This window comes from Salmo salar, chromosome ssa07 (assembly GCF_905237065.1).
Source record: "Salmo salar chromosome ssa07, Ssal_v3.1, whole genome shotgun sequence".
NCBI lineage: Eukaryota > Metazoa > Chordata > Actinopteri > Salmoniformes > Salmonidae > Salmo > Salmo salar.
Genome location: NC_059448.1, coordinates 30,102,950 through 30,117,067, shown reverse-complemented (window position 1 = coordinate 30,117,067; position 14,118 = coordinate 30,102,950). Strand labels below are relative to the sequence as shown.

Below are 14,118 nucleotides of genomic sequence, written 5' to 3'. Positions count from 1 at the left end.
CGCAAACCTCCGGAGGAATTTGCTAACAATTTATTAAATTACTCACGATAAACGTTCACAAAAAGCATAACAATTATTTTAAGAATTATAGATACAGAACTCCTCTATGCACTCGATATGTCCGATTTTAAAATAGCTTTTTGGTGAAAGCACATTTTGCAATATTCTAAGTACATAGCCCAGCCATCACGGGCTAGCTATTTAGACACCCGGCAAGTTTAGCACTCACCAATATCACATTTACTATTATAAAAGTTTGATTACCTTTTGTTGTCTTTGTCAGAATGCACTCCCAGGACTGCCACTTCAATAACAAATGTTGGTTTGGTCCAAAATAATCCATCGTTATATCCGAATAGCGGCGTTTTGTTCGTGCGTCCCAGACACAATCCGAAATGGTAAATAAGGGTCGCGCGCATGGCGCAATTCGTGACAAAAAAATTCTAAATATTCCATTACCGTACTTCGAAGCATGTCAACCGCTGTTTAAAATACATTTTTATGCCATTTTTCTCGTAGAAAAGCGATAATATTCCGACCGGGAATCTCCTTTTCGGCAAACAGAGGAAAAAATCACAAAGACGGGGGCAGCGAGGTCACGCGCCTAAGCCCACAGTCCCTTGATCGGCCACTTGAGAAAGGCGATAATGTGTTTCAGCCTGGGGCTGGGATGACGACATTCTGTTTTTTCCCGGGCTCTGAGCGCCCATGGACGACGTAGGAAGTGTCACGTTAGAGCAGAGATCCTTTGTAAAAGATAGAGATGGCAAAGAAGTTCCAGAAATGGTCAGACAGGCCACTTCCTGTAAAGGAATCTCTCAGGTTTTGACCTGCCATTTGAGTTCTGTTATACTCACAGACACCATTTAAACAGTTTTAGAAACTTTAGGGTGTTTTCTATCCATATATAATAAGTATATGCATATTCTAGTTACTGGGTAGGATTAGTAACCAGATTAAATCGGGTACGTTTTTTATCCAGCCGTGAAAATACTGCCCCCTAGCCATAAGAGGTTAAAGCTTGGTCGCAAATGGGTCTTCCAAATTGACAATGACCCCAAGCATACTTCAGAAGTTGTGGCAAAATGGCTTAAGGACAACAAAGTCAAGGTATTGGAGTGGCCATCACAAAGCCCTGACCTCAATCCAATTGAAAATTTGTGGGCAGAACTGTAAAAGCGTGTGTGAGCAAGGAGGCCTACAAACCTGACTCGGTTACACCAGCTCTGTCAGGAGGAATGGGCCAAAATTCACCCAATGTATTGTGGGAAGCTTGTGGAAGGCTACCCAAAATGTTTGTCTCAAGTTAAACAATTTAAAGGCAATGCTACCAAATACTAATTGAGTGTATGTACATTTCTGACCCAGTGGGAATGTGATGAAAGAAATAAAAGATTAAATAAATCATTCCCTCTAGTATCATTCCCTCTAGTTTATTCTGACATTTCACATTCTTATAGTAAAGTGGTGATCCTAACTGACCTAAGAGAGGGAATTTTTACTTGGATTATATGTCAGGAATTGTGAAAAACTTAGTTTAAATGTATTTGGCTGAGGTGTACGTAAACTTCCGACTTCAACTGTGTCTTTCAGCTACTTTTGATAGAACTGGAAGAATGCTTATAGCTTGGTAATTTTCCACCATTGTTGGGTCACCAGATTTTAATCAGGTATCACTGCTGCAGACTTCTAAACATTGGGGAAGAACCGATATTTGATGGACAGATTGACCAGATGTACAATAGGGGCAATCATAGAATATTTGTGTGTCTTCAGGAATACAGTCTCTAGACCAAATCATATTTTTTTCTAGAGTTCCCAAAGAAGCTCATAACACTGTCCACTGCTGACGCTGAGATTTCAGGAATTCTGAATATTGGTTTATTATTATCCATGGGAGTGAGAACTGTGGTCTTGGTTTAACATCTTTGAGCCAGTTCCCTGACAGAGTCAACAACAAAAAAATGTAAAGGTGGTGGATATGAAATTGGGGTCTTGAATTAGAATCCCATTAACCTTTCATTCAGGATGTTTTTTGGACTTCAGCTCCTCTCCCTGTTAGTTTGTTGAATATTTTCCCAAATCACTTTGCCGTTTCCTTTTGCTTCATTGATCACTCTAAGAACTCTGCTTTTGATTTTTTTTTTTATTCCTAACCAGTTTATTTCTCAGTGATGTGAATATACGTCTGGCATCATTCTGACCAGACTTCAGTGCTTTTTTCAAGGAAAGATCCCGTTTTCTCATCTGCCTCCAGAGGTCCTCGTTGAACCATGGTAGAAAGGTTTGACTACTTTACATTTACATTTACGTCATTTAGCAGACGCTCTTATCCAGAGCGACTTACAAATTGGTGCATTCACCTTATGATAGGTGGCTTATATTGAAACTTACTGGTAAAAGAGGTATTCACTTAGTCAATAGCTGACATAAATGTTCTGTATCCAGACTCTGGGTCTTCATTGCATAACAGATCAGACCAGTCAATTTGACTTATAGCTGCATCGTAGTTACTCTGCTCACTTTTCAGGATTTTTTCTATCATACTGTTGCACATTGGTATCGTTCTTAAATCTCTTTTTAGTGAGCTTTCTAACCACCAACCATTGCATTTAAAGTTATCTTTCATGTTCATAAGCAATCCACCCTCTCTGCCCTCTCCCCTGACTCTCCTGAATATGGAATATCCAGGGACATTAAAGGCGGAAATAGGAGAAGATTTATTCAGCCATGTCTCAGAGAAACAGAAAAAATATCAAGATTGGAGTCAGTCAATATATGTTCCACCTGTTCACTCTTAGAAATAATGCTACAAATATTCACATGACCTCCTAATATTCCTTTAGGCTTGGGACGAGGGTCACAGAGCATTTTAGTCTGATTAACGGTTTGAAAAAGGTTGTGGTACAATGTTCTCTGATAGCAGGATAAGGGGGACTGAGTTTCTGTCTCGGAGGCAGGTTTTATTTGGGACATGTATTAAGAGTTTGCATTAAAATGCGATGATCTGCAGATTCCTCATTCTCTTGAAAAGACATGTCAGTGACAGAGGTTATACTCACATACTAAGAATGTCCTTCTCTGAACCAGGTAATATAGGCTACTCAAATCTAGATGATTTCAATCATTCATGTTCCACCATTCATTAATAATTTTGTTCTGGATGGCAAATTAGGGGGAATTTTCTCCACTTCTCCTAGGAATATATCCTCCATCCATATCAGCCTTCTTTTCTGCTGGTGTCCTAACTCCAGACTCTGATGGGGAGATTCATACCCTAGGCCTCTTGGGTATTTTGTTGATTACGGATTGTTTGAATGAAGGCCAGCATTGATGTTTGGCTGCTTTTTTTTGAATTCCCCAGTGAGTTGCACCGCATTTGGGGCCCCTTATTATCTATTAGGTTATGATTGTCACTTGTCTCAGTAGCCACTTTCCCAGCTTCATTTAGAAAAATGTTCCTCTTATTCTTCTTCTTTTTGCACCGTATGTTTTCCAGTGTAGGAAGACTGTACTCTATCATCTCCTGTCCCCTTCTAGAGTGGGATTATGTCTGCTAGTCATGTCTACGTGCAGGTCCGTCATAAAATACTTTGATCCGGTGAGGGCCAATCTTAACAAACCGAGTGATGGGGGCTGCTTCAACATATACAAAACAATCTCCATTGGAGCAGTTTGTGAGTTGACCCTTGAATATTATCATGCGCCTCATCACCCTCCCCACCACCTTACATCCAGCTTTAGCCAGAAACTCAGTCACAACACTATCATCTGCTGATTCAGGTAGTTCTTTAATTGTAACTTGAATTGAGTTCTGGTCAGCCATGCGTGACTTCAAACTGAAAGGATTATTCTCTTTGAACACAACATGTTTTCCTCTGACTGTTATTCCTCTGCTCAGAAGTGTTGTCCTTGCTTCCTTACTGAGAAGAAATATACGCCGGAGTGCACGTACTCTCTGTACTAACCTCAAGAAGTTTGGATGAGTTTCATGTATGAGATGGTGGTAGAGCTCTTCCTCCTTAGTGGGGTTGGCTATGGCCTCCTCCTTTGTCAGGATTTCTCTCTCCATGATAAAAAGAGGTAAAAGAGTCTCCTTTGTGGCATTTTGTCCCAGAACCTTGCTCCAGGTCTAGTTTCCTGGAGCAAGGAGCAGCCATTTTAATTGTAGTGTTAATGTTTAAAGTAATTTGTTTAACATTGAAATTTATCAGCATTATTCAGTGAAGATCCTTCTTACTCAAGATTGATGGATGTTTGATCCTCAAATAGATATTAGCTGGATTCAGTGTTCTCCAGCAATTGAAGCTTCTTAGTTGGGCTGAATACTTGACAAAGGAGATGTCAAAACATAACAAAACAAAATATGGATATATCTTTCTGGACCTTGGTCGATAAATCCCCCCCAAACACATTTTTTTTTTTTTAAAGGCATCCAATAATTCACCTGCCCACAATTTTCTAGAGAGAGAGAGGGAAATAGAGAGGGAGAAGCTCCCCCAGAGAAGCCAGCAGAACAGCCTACCCAGACCCCAACACAACAATAGGATAGACAAAGGACCCACCAACCCAACAGACCCCCTCCCTCCTAATAGCCCCCCTGTCAGCTCCTCTGATTGCTCTCTTGACAACCCCCACACATCCACTGAGGACACACAAAAGCCAGAGATTGTGCTCCTCATTGACTCAAATGGCAAATACATTCAAGAGGAATAACTTTTTTCCCAAACACCAAATGGCTAAGCTCTGGTGCTCAAACACTAGACATGCCCTGGAGCTGTTGTCAGAGGACAGACTAGGGTCCCCCGGCCGCATCATAATTCACACGGACACAAATGACCTGAAGGCCCAGCAGGAAAGGGTGGCCACAGCTCTCAAAGGAGTGATTGAAAAAGCTTCTTACGCTTTCCCCCACCCTGATACCACAAAAATACTTTCACCCTGCCACCATACAGCAGGTAAATACAAGCATTTCGCGAGACTGTGCCTCAAAACCTAATGTCTGCCTGGCCCACCACTCCACCCTGGACTTTAACAGCCTTTATGACCAGGTCCACCTCTACAAGGCAGCCATCCCAACTTTTGCCAGGACCCTGAAGGACATCACCCTGAACCGTAGCCCCAGCACCTCACACAGGAGCAACAGAGCAATGGACACCCCGCCCAGACCAGTGAGACACCCTCCCAGACCGGCAAGACCCCTCCTGATGGACCTGCACCGAGAGAACCCATGCCAAGAGGACCTACACCCAGACCGCAGCATCACAAGCCACACCCCAACCAGCTAAGACCACCCCAAGCAATCCCTGGCCACACTATATAGCCCCCCCCCCATATCAGACCTATGCCCCTTCTGCCCACCCCATGCTTCCTGCCCCTGCAGCAACGACCTCAACATGACAGCAGGGCATATGCCCAGGCCGTGAGCAGAGCAACAGGCCCAACCCTCACTATTGCACCTGCCCAAGCCCCATCCTGCAATCTAAGAGGTATGTATCAGATGGTCAACATGCTCTGCTCACAGCTACTATGATGGTCCGGGCCTAAACCACACAAAAACAACACTAGACACTATGGAACACAAAGCTTTTACTATCTCATCCTGGAATATAAAAGGTCTGAGGTCATCTGCCTTTGGCCTAAAGAGCAGGAATCCAGACTTCATCAAATAAATTGGAAGTACAGATATTGTCATCCTACAAGAAACATGGTATAAAGGAGATGTACCCACCAAACTACCAGGTGTGAAACAGGGAAGAGACTCAGGGGGTATGCTAATTTGGTATAGAGCAGACCTAACCCACTCTATTAAACTAGTCAAAACAGGAACATTTTACATCTGGCTAGAAATTAATGAGGAAATGATCTCAACAGAGAAAAATGTCTTCATGTGTGCTACCTATATCCCCCCAATAGAATCCCCATACTTTAACGATGACAGCTTCTCCATCCTAGAGGGGGAGATCAACAATTTCTGTGGCGACCTAAATGCTAGAACTTGTCAAGAACCTGACACCCTCAGCACACAGCGGGACAAACACCTACCTGGAGGTGACAACATTCTCTCCCCCATATGCCCCCCTAGACACAACTACGACAACATAACCAACAAAAACGGGTCACAACTCCTGAAGCTCTGTCGGACGCTGGGTATGTACATAGTCAATGGTAGGCTTCGAGGGGACTCCTATGGTAGGTACACATATAGCTCATCTCTTGGCAGTATTACTGTAGACTACTTTATCACTGACCTCAACCCAGAGTCTCTTAGAGCGTTCACAGTCAGTCCACTGACACCCCTATCAGATTACAGCAAAATCACACTCTACTTGAACAGAGCTTTGCTCAATCATGAGGCATCAAAGCTAAAGGAGCTGAATAATATTAAGAAATGCTATAGATGGAAGGAGAGTAGTGTGGAAATCTACCAATCCCTTCTAGACAATTTCCTGGACAAAATGTTTCACTGTAATAGTGAAGGTGTAAACCTGGCAGTAGAAAACCTAAACAGTATAGTTGACCTCTCAGCTTCCCTATCAAGTCTAAAAATGTCAAGCAGACAACCTAAGAAAATGAACAACAATGACAAATGGTTTGATGAAGAATGAAGAAGAAAAACCTAAGAAAGAAATTGAGAAACCTATCCAACCAAAAATATAGAGACCCAGAGAACCTGAGCCTACGGCTTCACTATGGTGAATCACTAAAACAATACAGCAATACACTACCGTTCAAAGGTTTGGGGTCACTTAGAAATGTTATTGTTTTTGAAAGAAAAGCAATTTTGTTGTCCATTAAAATAACATCAAATTGATCAGAACTACAGTGTAGACATTGTTAATGTTGTAAATGACTATTGTAGCTGGAAACTGCTGATTTTTTTAAATGGAATATCTATAGGCATACAGAGGCCCATTATCAGCAACCATCACTCCTGTGTTCCAATGGCACGTTGTGTTAGCTAATCCAAGTTTATCATTTTATAAGGCTAATTGATCATTTTGCAATTATGTTAGCACAGTTGAAAACAGTTGTTCTGATTAAAGAAGCGATAAAACTGACCTTCTTTAGGCTAGTTGAGTATCTGGAGCATCAGCATTTGTGGGTTCGATTACAGGCTCAAAATTGCCAGAAACAAAGAACTTTGTTCTGAAACTCATCAGTCTATTCTTGTTCTGAGAAAGGAAGGCTATTCCATGCGAGAAATTGCCAAGACACTGAAGATCTAGTACAACGCTGTGTACTACTCCCTTCACAGAACAGCGCAAACTGGCTCTAACCAGAATAGAAAGAGGAGTGGGAGGCCGCGGTTCACAACTGAGCAAGAGGACAAGTACATTAGAGTGCCTAGTTTGAGAAACAGACGCCTCGCTAGTCCTCAGCTGGCAGCTTCATTAAATAGTACCCGCAAAACACCATTCTCAACGTCAACAGTGAAGAGGCGACTCTGGGATGCTGGCCTTCTAGGCAGAGTTGCAAATAAAAAGCCGTATCTCAGACTGGCCAATGAAAAGAAAAGATTAAGATGGGCAAAATAACACAGACACTGGACAGAGATATGGCTTTTTCTTTGCAACTCTGTCTAGAAGGCCAGCATCCTGGAGTCGCCTCTTCACTGTTGATGTTGAGACTAGTGTTTTGCGGGTACTGACTGACTGACAAGATCTAACTGACACACTTTACATTTATATTGCGTTTATATTTTTGTTCAGTGTAATATCTAACAGAGACAAGATGGGTGTGTGTGTGTGTGAGTTCCCATCTACAGTATCCAGTCTAACAGGTCCTACCTGTTCTATTTTTAGCTCAGGTCTCCCCTCCCACTTCCTACCTGAATACACACCTTAAAGGGGAAGGTGTGTGTGTGTGAGAGAGAGAGAGAGAGAGAATCAAAAGTGTTTGGCAAAGGAAAGAGCTAAACGGGTTGAGATTAAAGAAGGAGAGAGAGTGAAAAGGAGGAGGGTAGATGATCTGCATGTCATCCTAGTAAAGGTGGATCCTCTTACACACCTGAGTGGGAGTGCCTTAATCCTAAAGCCCGGAGCAAAAGAGGGAGTATGTAGAAACAGTTTTGTTGGATGAGCAGTTAACACAGAGATAATCACCACAGCGTTAGACTGTTCAGTCACCAGAGAGAGAGAGAGAACACCGAAGAAGAAAGTGAAGTTTGATGGCATTAAAAAGCAGAGAGGACTTCAGTAGTCTTGTTTAGGATTTTGAGAGAGAGAGAGATTGACAGAAAGAGACGAAACAGAGACGGCGAGACAGAGACAGACAGAGAAACGTCTGATTTTGTTGTCCTGGTTCCCAGAAAAGTAAAGTGGAAAGTAGTGTCTCCCTATTGTAGTTAACAGACTAACTGCAAGTGAAGACATCAATGTGCGACAGACAGACCAACAGACATACTGTACAGAGAGGCAGACAGACAGCGAGTCATCATGCCCAGGTGCTGTCCTAGCAGTGTGTGTTGTCTGGCCCCCCTGCTGTTCCACTGTGAGGTGGGGGCAGGACACGGGGACGATAGCCAACTCAGTCACGGAGACGAACTGGAGACCAGCTACACAGAGAAACCACATAGCAACAACATAGAGGTATGTGTGTGTGTGTGTGTGTGTGTGTGTGTGTGTGTGTGTGTGTGTGTGTGTGTGTGTGTGTGTGTGTGTGTGTGTGTGTGTGTGTGTGTGTGTGTGTGTGTGTGTGTGTGTGTGTGTGTCCGTGTGTGTCCGTGTGTGTGTGTGTTGCAGCAGGCCAACTAACAGAGCCCACATGGTTAGATAAGGTTTAATTGGTAGTAAATGTGATTAGTCCTACTTTAATGACTAGACTCGTCTGTCTGACAAGATCTAACTGACACAGTATGGACTGAGAAAGAGAGTGAGGGGAGGCGGAGAGGAGAGGAGAAAGGGATGAATGGGTGACTAAGGACTGACAGAGTCTGGAGGAGAGGTTGAGGGAGGGTGATATGGATGACATAGTTTGTGTTTATTTGTCTATGAGTTACCAGCCTCAAGGGTTGACCTCACACTTCACCTCGTTTGCCCACCAGTAAATTGTCTGCCTTTGTTTTCTTTCTCCCTCATTTCTTCTACATCAGTTTCAGGTTTATTTGATGCAGTAAGCGTTGTTGTTTTCATGAGCGGCTCGGTTAACTGATATCATGAGCGGAAATGACATAATATTGTTTTACCCAGTTTCATATTGCTCATTCAATGACTGCATTAATTGCCTGAATTCTTACGCTGCTCTATCATTCACCACATATTTCAGTCTGAGACTGCCATCATTGAAGTCGTTTGTGGTGACGTCAAAATGAGGGGTGTTGTACAAAACAAAGTCATCAGCTATTGGATCATCTCTAACCAATCAGAGTAGCGAAGCTAATGAAAAACTTTCAAATCTCGGCTTTACCCACTTGTGTTCTGGCTCTGGACCAACCCATCGGTTTCTGGGACCAATCAGAGCGGTTAGAATGTTTTTCTGTTCTAGAATATTGTCATGGAGGTACTCCGATCCAGACTCATTGTGGAGAAGAAATTAACGTCTGTGGGTGTGGCCACATTTTTGGCTATGTATCTAGGTGCTATGAATGTTTATAAGACATTAATAATACTTCCTAAGAAGCGGCTTCAACTTTTACCAGTTGTCATTATTCCTCTTTTACAGTTTGTTGTCATGTCTCATGTCCCCCCCTCTCTTTTTCTCTTTCTCTCTCTCTCTCTCTCTCTCTCTCTCTCTCTCTCTCTCTCCTCCCCCATCTGTCTGGCAGTATGAGCTGATAAGATGCTGAGTTTCTGCCTGTGTTTTTCCTGGGGGCACAAATACAGCTACAGCTGTACACACACACACACACACACACACACACACACACACACACACACACACACACACACACACACACACACACACACACACACACACACACAGGAAGATAATAAGAATTTGTGTGGTGACCCTACTACACACAAATACAGCCACAGCTATACACACACACGCATACAAACTCTGGGAATCAGATTGTGTATGCCTTGATAGAGCAATGAATTTGATTTATTGCTGCAGCAGAGGTACTTATCTCTCTTATTACTCTCACTGCTACTGAGAGAGAGGAAGATAAATAACAGAGGTGAGAGGATGCTCCTTAGTATACAGCATAGAATTGGGAGAAGTAGACAGAAAGAGGAAGTGATCTGTGCCTTACCTCTCCTTCTAGCCGTTGTCAACAAGGAGACTAGACACGTTTATCTAATCTGTGTCTGTATACATTTCTAATATACGATCCCGCTCCTTTCTCTCTCTCTCTCTCTCTCTCTCTCTCTCTCTCTCTCTCTCTCTCTCTCACTTTCTTTCTCTCAGTCTTGCCCTCTCTCTCCAACACACACACAAATAGGTCATTCCCTTGTATGCATGCCCAGACTCCGATGAGCCAAACACTTTTATCAGGGGATCATTGTTGAAAAGATTAGAGAGAGTTAAGCCCTATGAAGGACACCACAATTGTTTAAAGGGGAATGGAAACACGTCAGGAAGTAAAGCTGAGCAAAGAGATGTATTCAATCCACTAATACTAAACATGTGCTGGTAACATATATATTATATATATTTTAAGTATTATGATCTTGAACGTTTATTAGAGGTATGGATAGCGCCATCTTGAATTGGAAAGAGTGAGCAATGAATGCTGTAAATGTAAATGTGATATTTCAGTTTTTCATTTGTAAGAAATTAGCAAACATTTCTTGGAACCTGTTTTTATCAAGGCACAAGGCGAGGCCCAAATGCAGACACAGGAGGTAGATGGTTGGAGTCTTACAATGTTTATTAATCCAAAGGGGTAGGCAAGAGAATGGTCGTGGACAGGCAAAAAGGTAAAAACCAGATCAGAGTCCAGGAGGTACAGAGTGGCATACAGGCTTGTGGTCAGGGCAGGCAGAATGGTCAGGCAAGCAGGTACAAAGTCCAGAAACAGACAAGGGTCAAAACCGGGAGGACTAGAAAAAGGAGAATGCAAAAAGCAGGAGAATGGGAAAAATGGTTGACTTGGAAATATACAGCATGAACTGGTACAGAGAGACAGGAAACACAGGGATAAATACACTGGGGGAAATAAGCGACACCTGGAGGGGGTGGAGACAATCACAAGGACAGGTGAAACAGATCAGGGCGTGACAGTACCCCCCCCCCTACCTGGCTGACCGGGCTATCAGCGGTGGAAATCGGCAGTGAGGGCCGGGTCCAAGATGTCTTTAGCAGGAACCCAACACCTCTCTTCCGGGCCATAACCCTCCCAGTCAACCAGGTACTGGAAGCCCCTGCCCTGTGGTCAAACCTTCAGGAGACATCTTACCGTATACGCTGGCTGACCACCGATAACCTGGGGGGGAGGGATGGGCCTGGAGACAGAAGACAAAGGACAGTGAGACACAGGCTTAATCCTAGACACATGGAAGGTAGGGTGAATACGGAGTGTACGGGGTATCACAAGACGGACGGCAGTGGAACTCAGGACTCTGGAGATGGACCAATGAACCGGGGAGACAGCTTGCGGGACTCTACCCGAAGGGGCAGATCCCAAGTTGAAAGCCATACCCTCTGCCCAATGTGGTAGCGGGGAGCTGGGGTCCGGCGACAGTCCGCTTGTCGACGATACCTGGAGTTGGTCTTGAGAATAACCACCCTGGCTCTTCTCCAGGTACGTCGACAGCGGCGGACAAACATCTGGGCTGAGGGTACGCTGACCTCCTGCTCTTGTTCAGGGAAGAGTAGTGGCTGATACCCCATGGAGCACTCGAAAGGGGAGAGTCCCGTGGCAGAACTGGGAAGAGTGTTCCGGGCATACTCCACCCAGACCTGTTGACGGCTCCAGGTAGTGGGGTTAGTTGAGACCAGGCACCTTAAGGTGTTCTCCAGGTCTTGGTTGGCTCGCTCCGACTGACCATTAGTTTGGCGATGGAATCCGGATGACAGCCTGCCCGACGACCCAATAAGGGTGCAGAATGCCTTCCAGAACTGAGACAAGAACTGAAGACCCCGATCGGAGACCATGTCTACTGGGAGTCCATGGATCCGGAAGACATGCTGCAGCATAAGCTGGGCTGTCTCCTTGGCAGAAGGTTGTTTGGGGAGAGGGTTGAAATGGGCAGCCTTGGAGAACTGGTCGACTACCGTTAGAATGACAGTGTTGCCATCAGACGGAGGGAGCCCAGTGACAAAGTCCAGAGATATATGAGACCAGGGACGATGAGGAACCGGTAGTGGCTGCAGGAGGCCAGAAGGAGCTTGCCGGGGAGTCTTGTTTTGAGCACACACAGTGCATGTGGTGACGAAGGCAGAGACAAAAACTTTTCTCACGTCTGCCATGAATTCCTCCAAATGACCGCAAATGGCAGATTGTTGTTCCCAAACTGCCGTAGCCCAGGAGAGCGCCCTTCCCAACATTAGCGTAATTATATACGCTATCTTCGATCGGTCTGAAGAAAACAAAGATGGTTGTAGCTCAAAAATAAGCGAACATTGAGAAAGAAAACTCCGGCAGGTACCAGGATTCCCCGAATATCGCTGTGGAGGAGGTAAGTGGGGTTCACGGGGGGTCGGGATAGGCTGTACAAACTCACCACAGATAGGGAAAAAATTACTGGGTTATTGGGGTTTTTCAGAGGTGACAGACAGTCTCTGAGCTAACTCCCTAATAGCCTTTAACCCATGGTCGTGGCGTTCCGTCAAGGAACTGAGCCCTTCCAAAAGGCCCTGTAGCAACTCCTGATGTCTCCCAAAGGTGGCTCCCTGCAGGGAGACAGCTTGGCGGAGCTGATCCAAGTCTGCTTGTAGATTGATCAAGAAAAAAAAATTTAATCAATTTTAGAATTAGACTGTAACATAACAAAATGTAGAAAAAGTCAAGGGGTCTAAATACTTTTTGAATGCACTGTAGGTAGTAGTAATGGGATTCCTAGTAACCAGCAAGTAGCTCAGCTTGTCACTGGTCATTTCCCCTTTCTTGCATGCTTTTAATTTGTTCCCATTCGGACTCTTTATGTATTAGATTATAGGCCTAGTCTAATGTATGTAAGAAGAAATGTAAGTTGTAAAAGCCAATTATTGTTATCCTATGCCTTATTCATATAATATGTTGTAATTCCCGTACAATTTTGTTACCAATATCCCTGAGATTAATGTTGTATAATGTTATCCTCTCTGGGCTAGGCGGGACGAATTCGTCCCACCTACGCAACAGCCAGTCTAATCCAGTGGCGCGATTTTCAAATGCCTTAAAAATCCTATTACTTCAATTTCTCAAACATATGACTATTTTACAGCTATTTAAAGACAAGACTCTCGTTAATCTACCCACACTGTCCGATTTCAAAAAGGCTTTACAACGAAAGCAAAACATTAGATTATGTCAGCAGAGTACCAAGCCAGAAATAATCAGACACCCATTTTTCAAGCTAGCATATAATGTCACAAAAACCCAGAAGACAGCTAAATGCAGCACTAACCTTTGATGATCTTCATCAGATGACAACCCTAGGACATTATGTTATACAATACAATCATGTTTTGTTCAATCAAGTTCATATTTATATCAAAAACCAGCTTTTTACATTAGCATGTGACGTTCAGAACTAGCAAACTTCCGGGGAATTTACTAAATTACTCACGATAAACGTTCACAAAAAGCATAACAATTATTTTAAGAATTATAGATACAGAACTCCTCTATGCACTCGATATGTCCGATTTTAAAATAGCTTTTTGGTGAAAGCACATTTTGCAATATTCTAAGTACATAGCCCAGCCATCACGGGCTAGCTATTTAGACACCCGGCAAGTTTAGCACTCAGCAATATCAGATTTACTATTATAAAAGTTTGATTACCTTTTGTTGTCTTCGTCAGAATGCACTCCCAGGACTGCTACTTCAATAACAAATGTTGGTTTGGTCCAAAATAATCCATCGTTATATCCGAATAGCGGCGTTTTGTTCGTGCGTCCCAGACACTATCTGAAAGGGTAAATAAGGGTCGTGCGCATGGCGCAATTCGTGACAAAAAAAATCGAAATATTCCATTACCGTACTTCGAAGCATGTCAACCGCTGTTTAAAATCCATTTTTATGCA

The 14,118-nt window shown here is 43.5% G+C and overlaps 1 protein-coding gene across 5 annotated transcripts in view; it reads left to right on the top strand.

Annotated features, from left to right (window-relative positions):
• si:dkey-172j4.3 (diacylglycerol kinase eta) overlaps positions 1-14,118 on the top strand; it is a 141,356-nt gene that overhangs the window by 61,562 nt on the left and 65,676 nt on the right. The window contains exon 1 of one of the 5 annotated variants that reach the window (XM_045721859.1): positions 7,922-8,591. The exons of the other annotated variants lie outside the window; for them this stretch is intronic. Within the exon in view, the coding sequence (XP_045577815.1) occupies positions 8,439-8,591 (153 nt within the window). The 5' untranslated portion in view covers positions 7,922-8,438. Of the gene's footprint in view, positions 1-7,921; positions 8,592-14,118 lie in introns of those variants that run through there. 5 annotated transcript variants of the gene reach the window in all.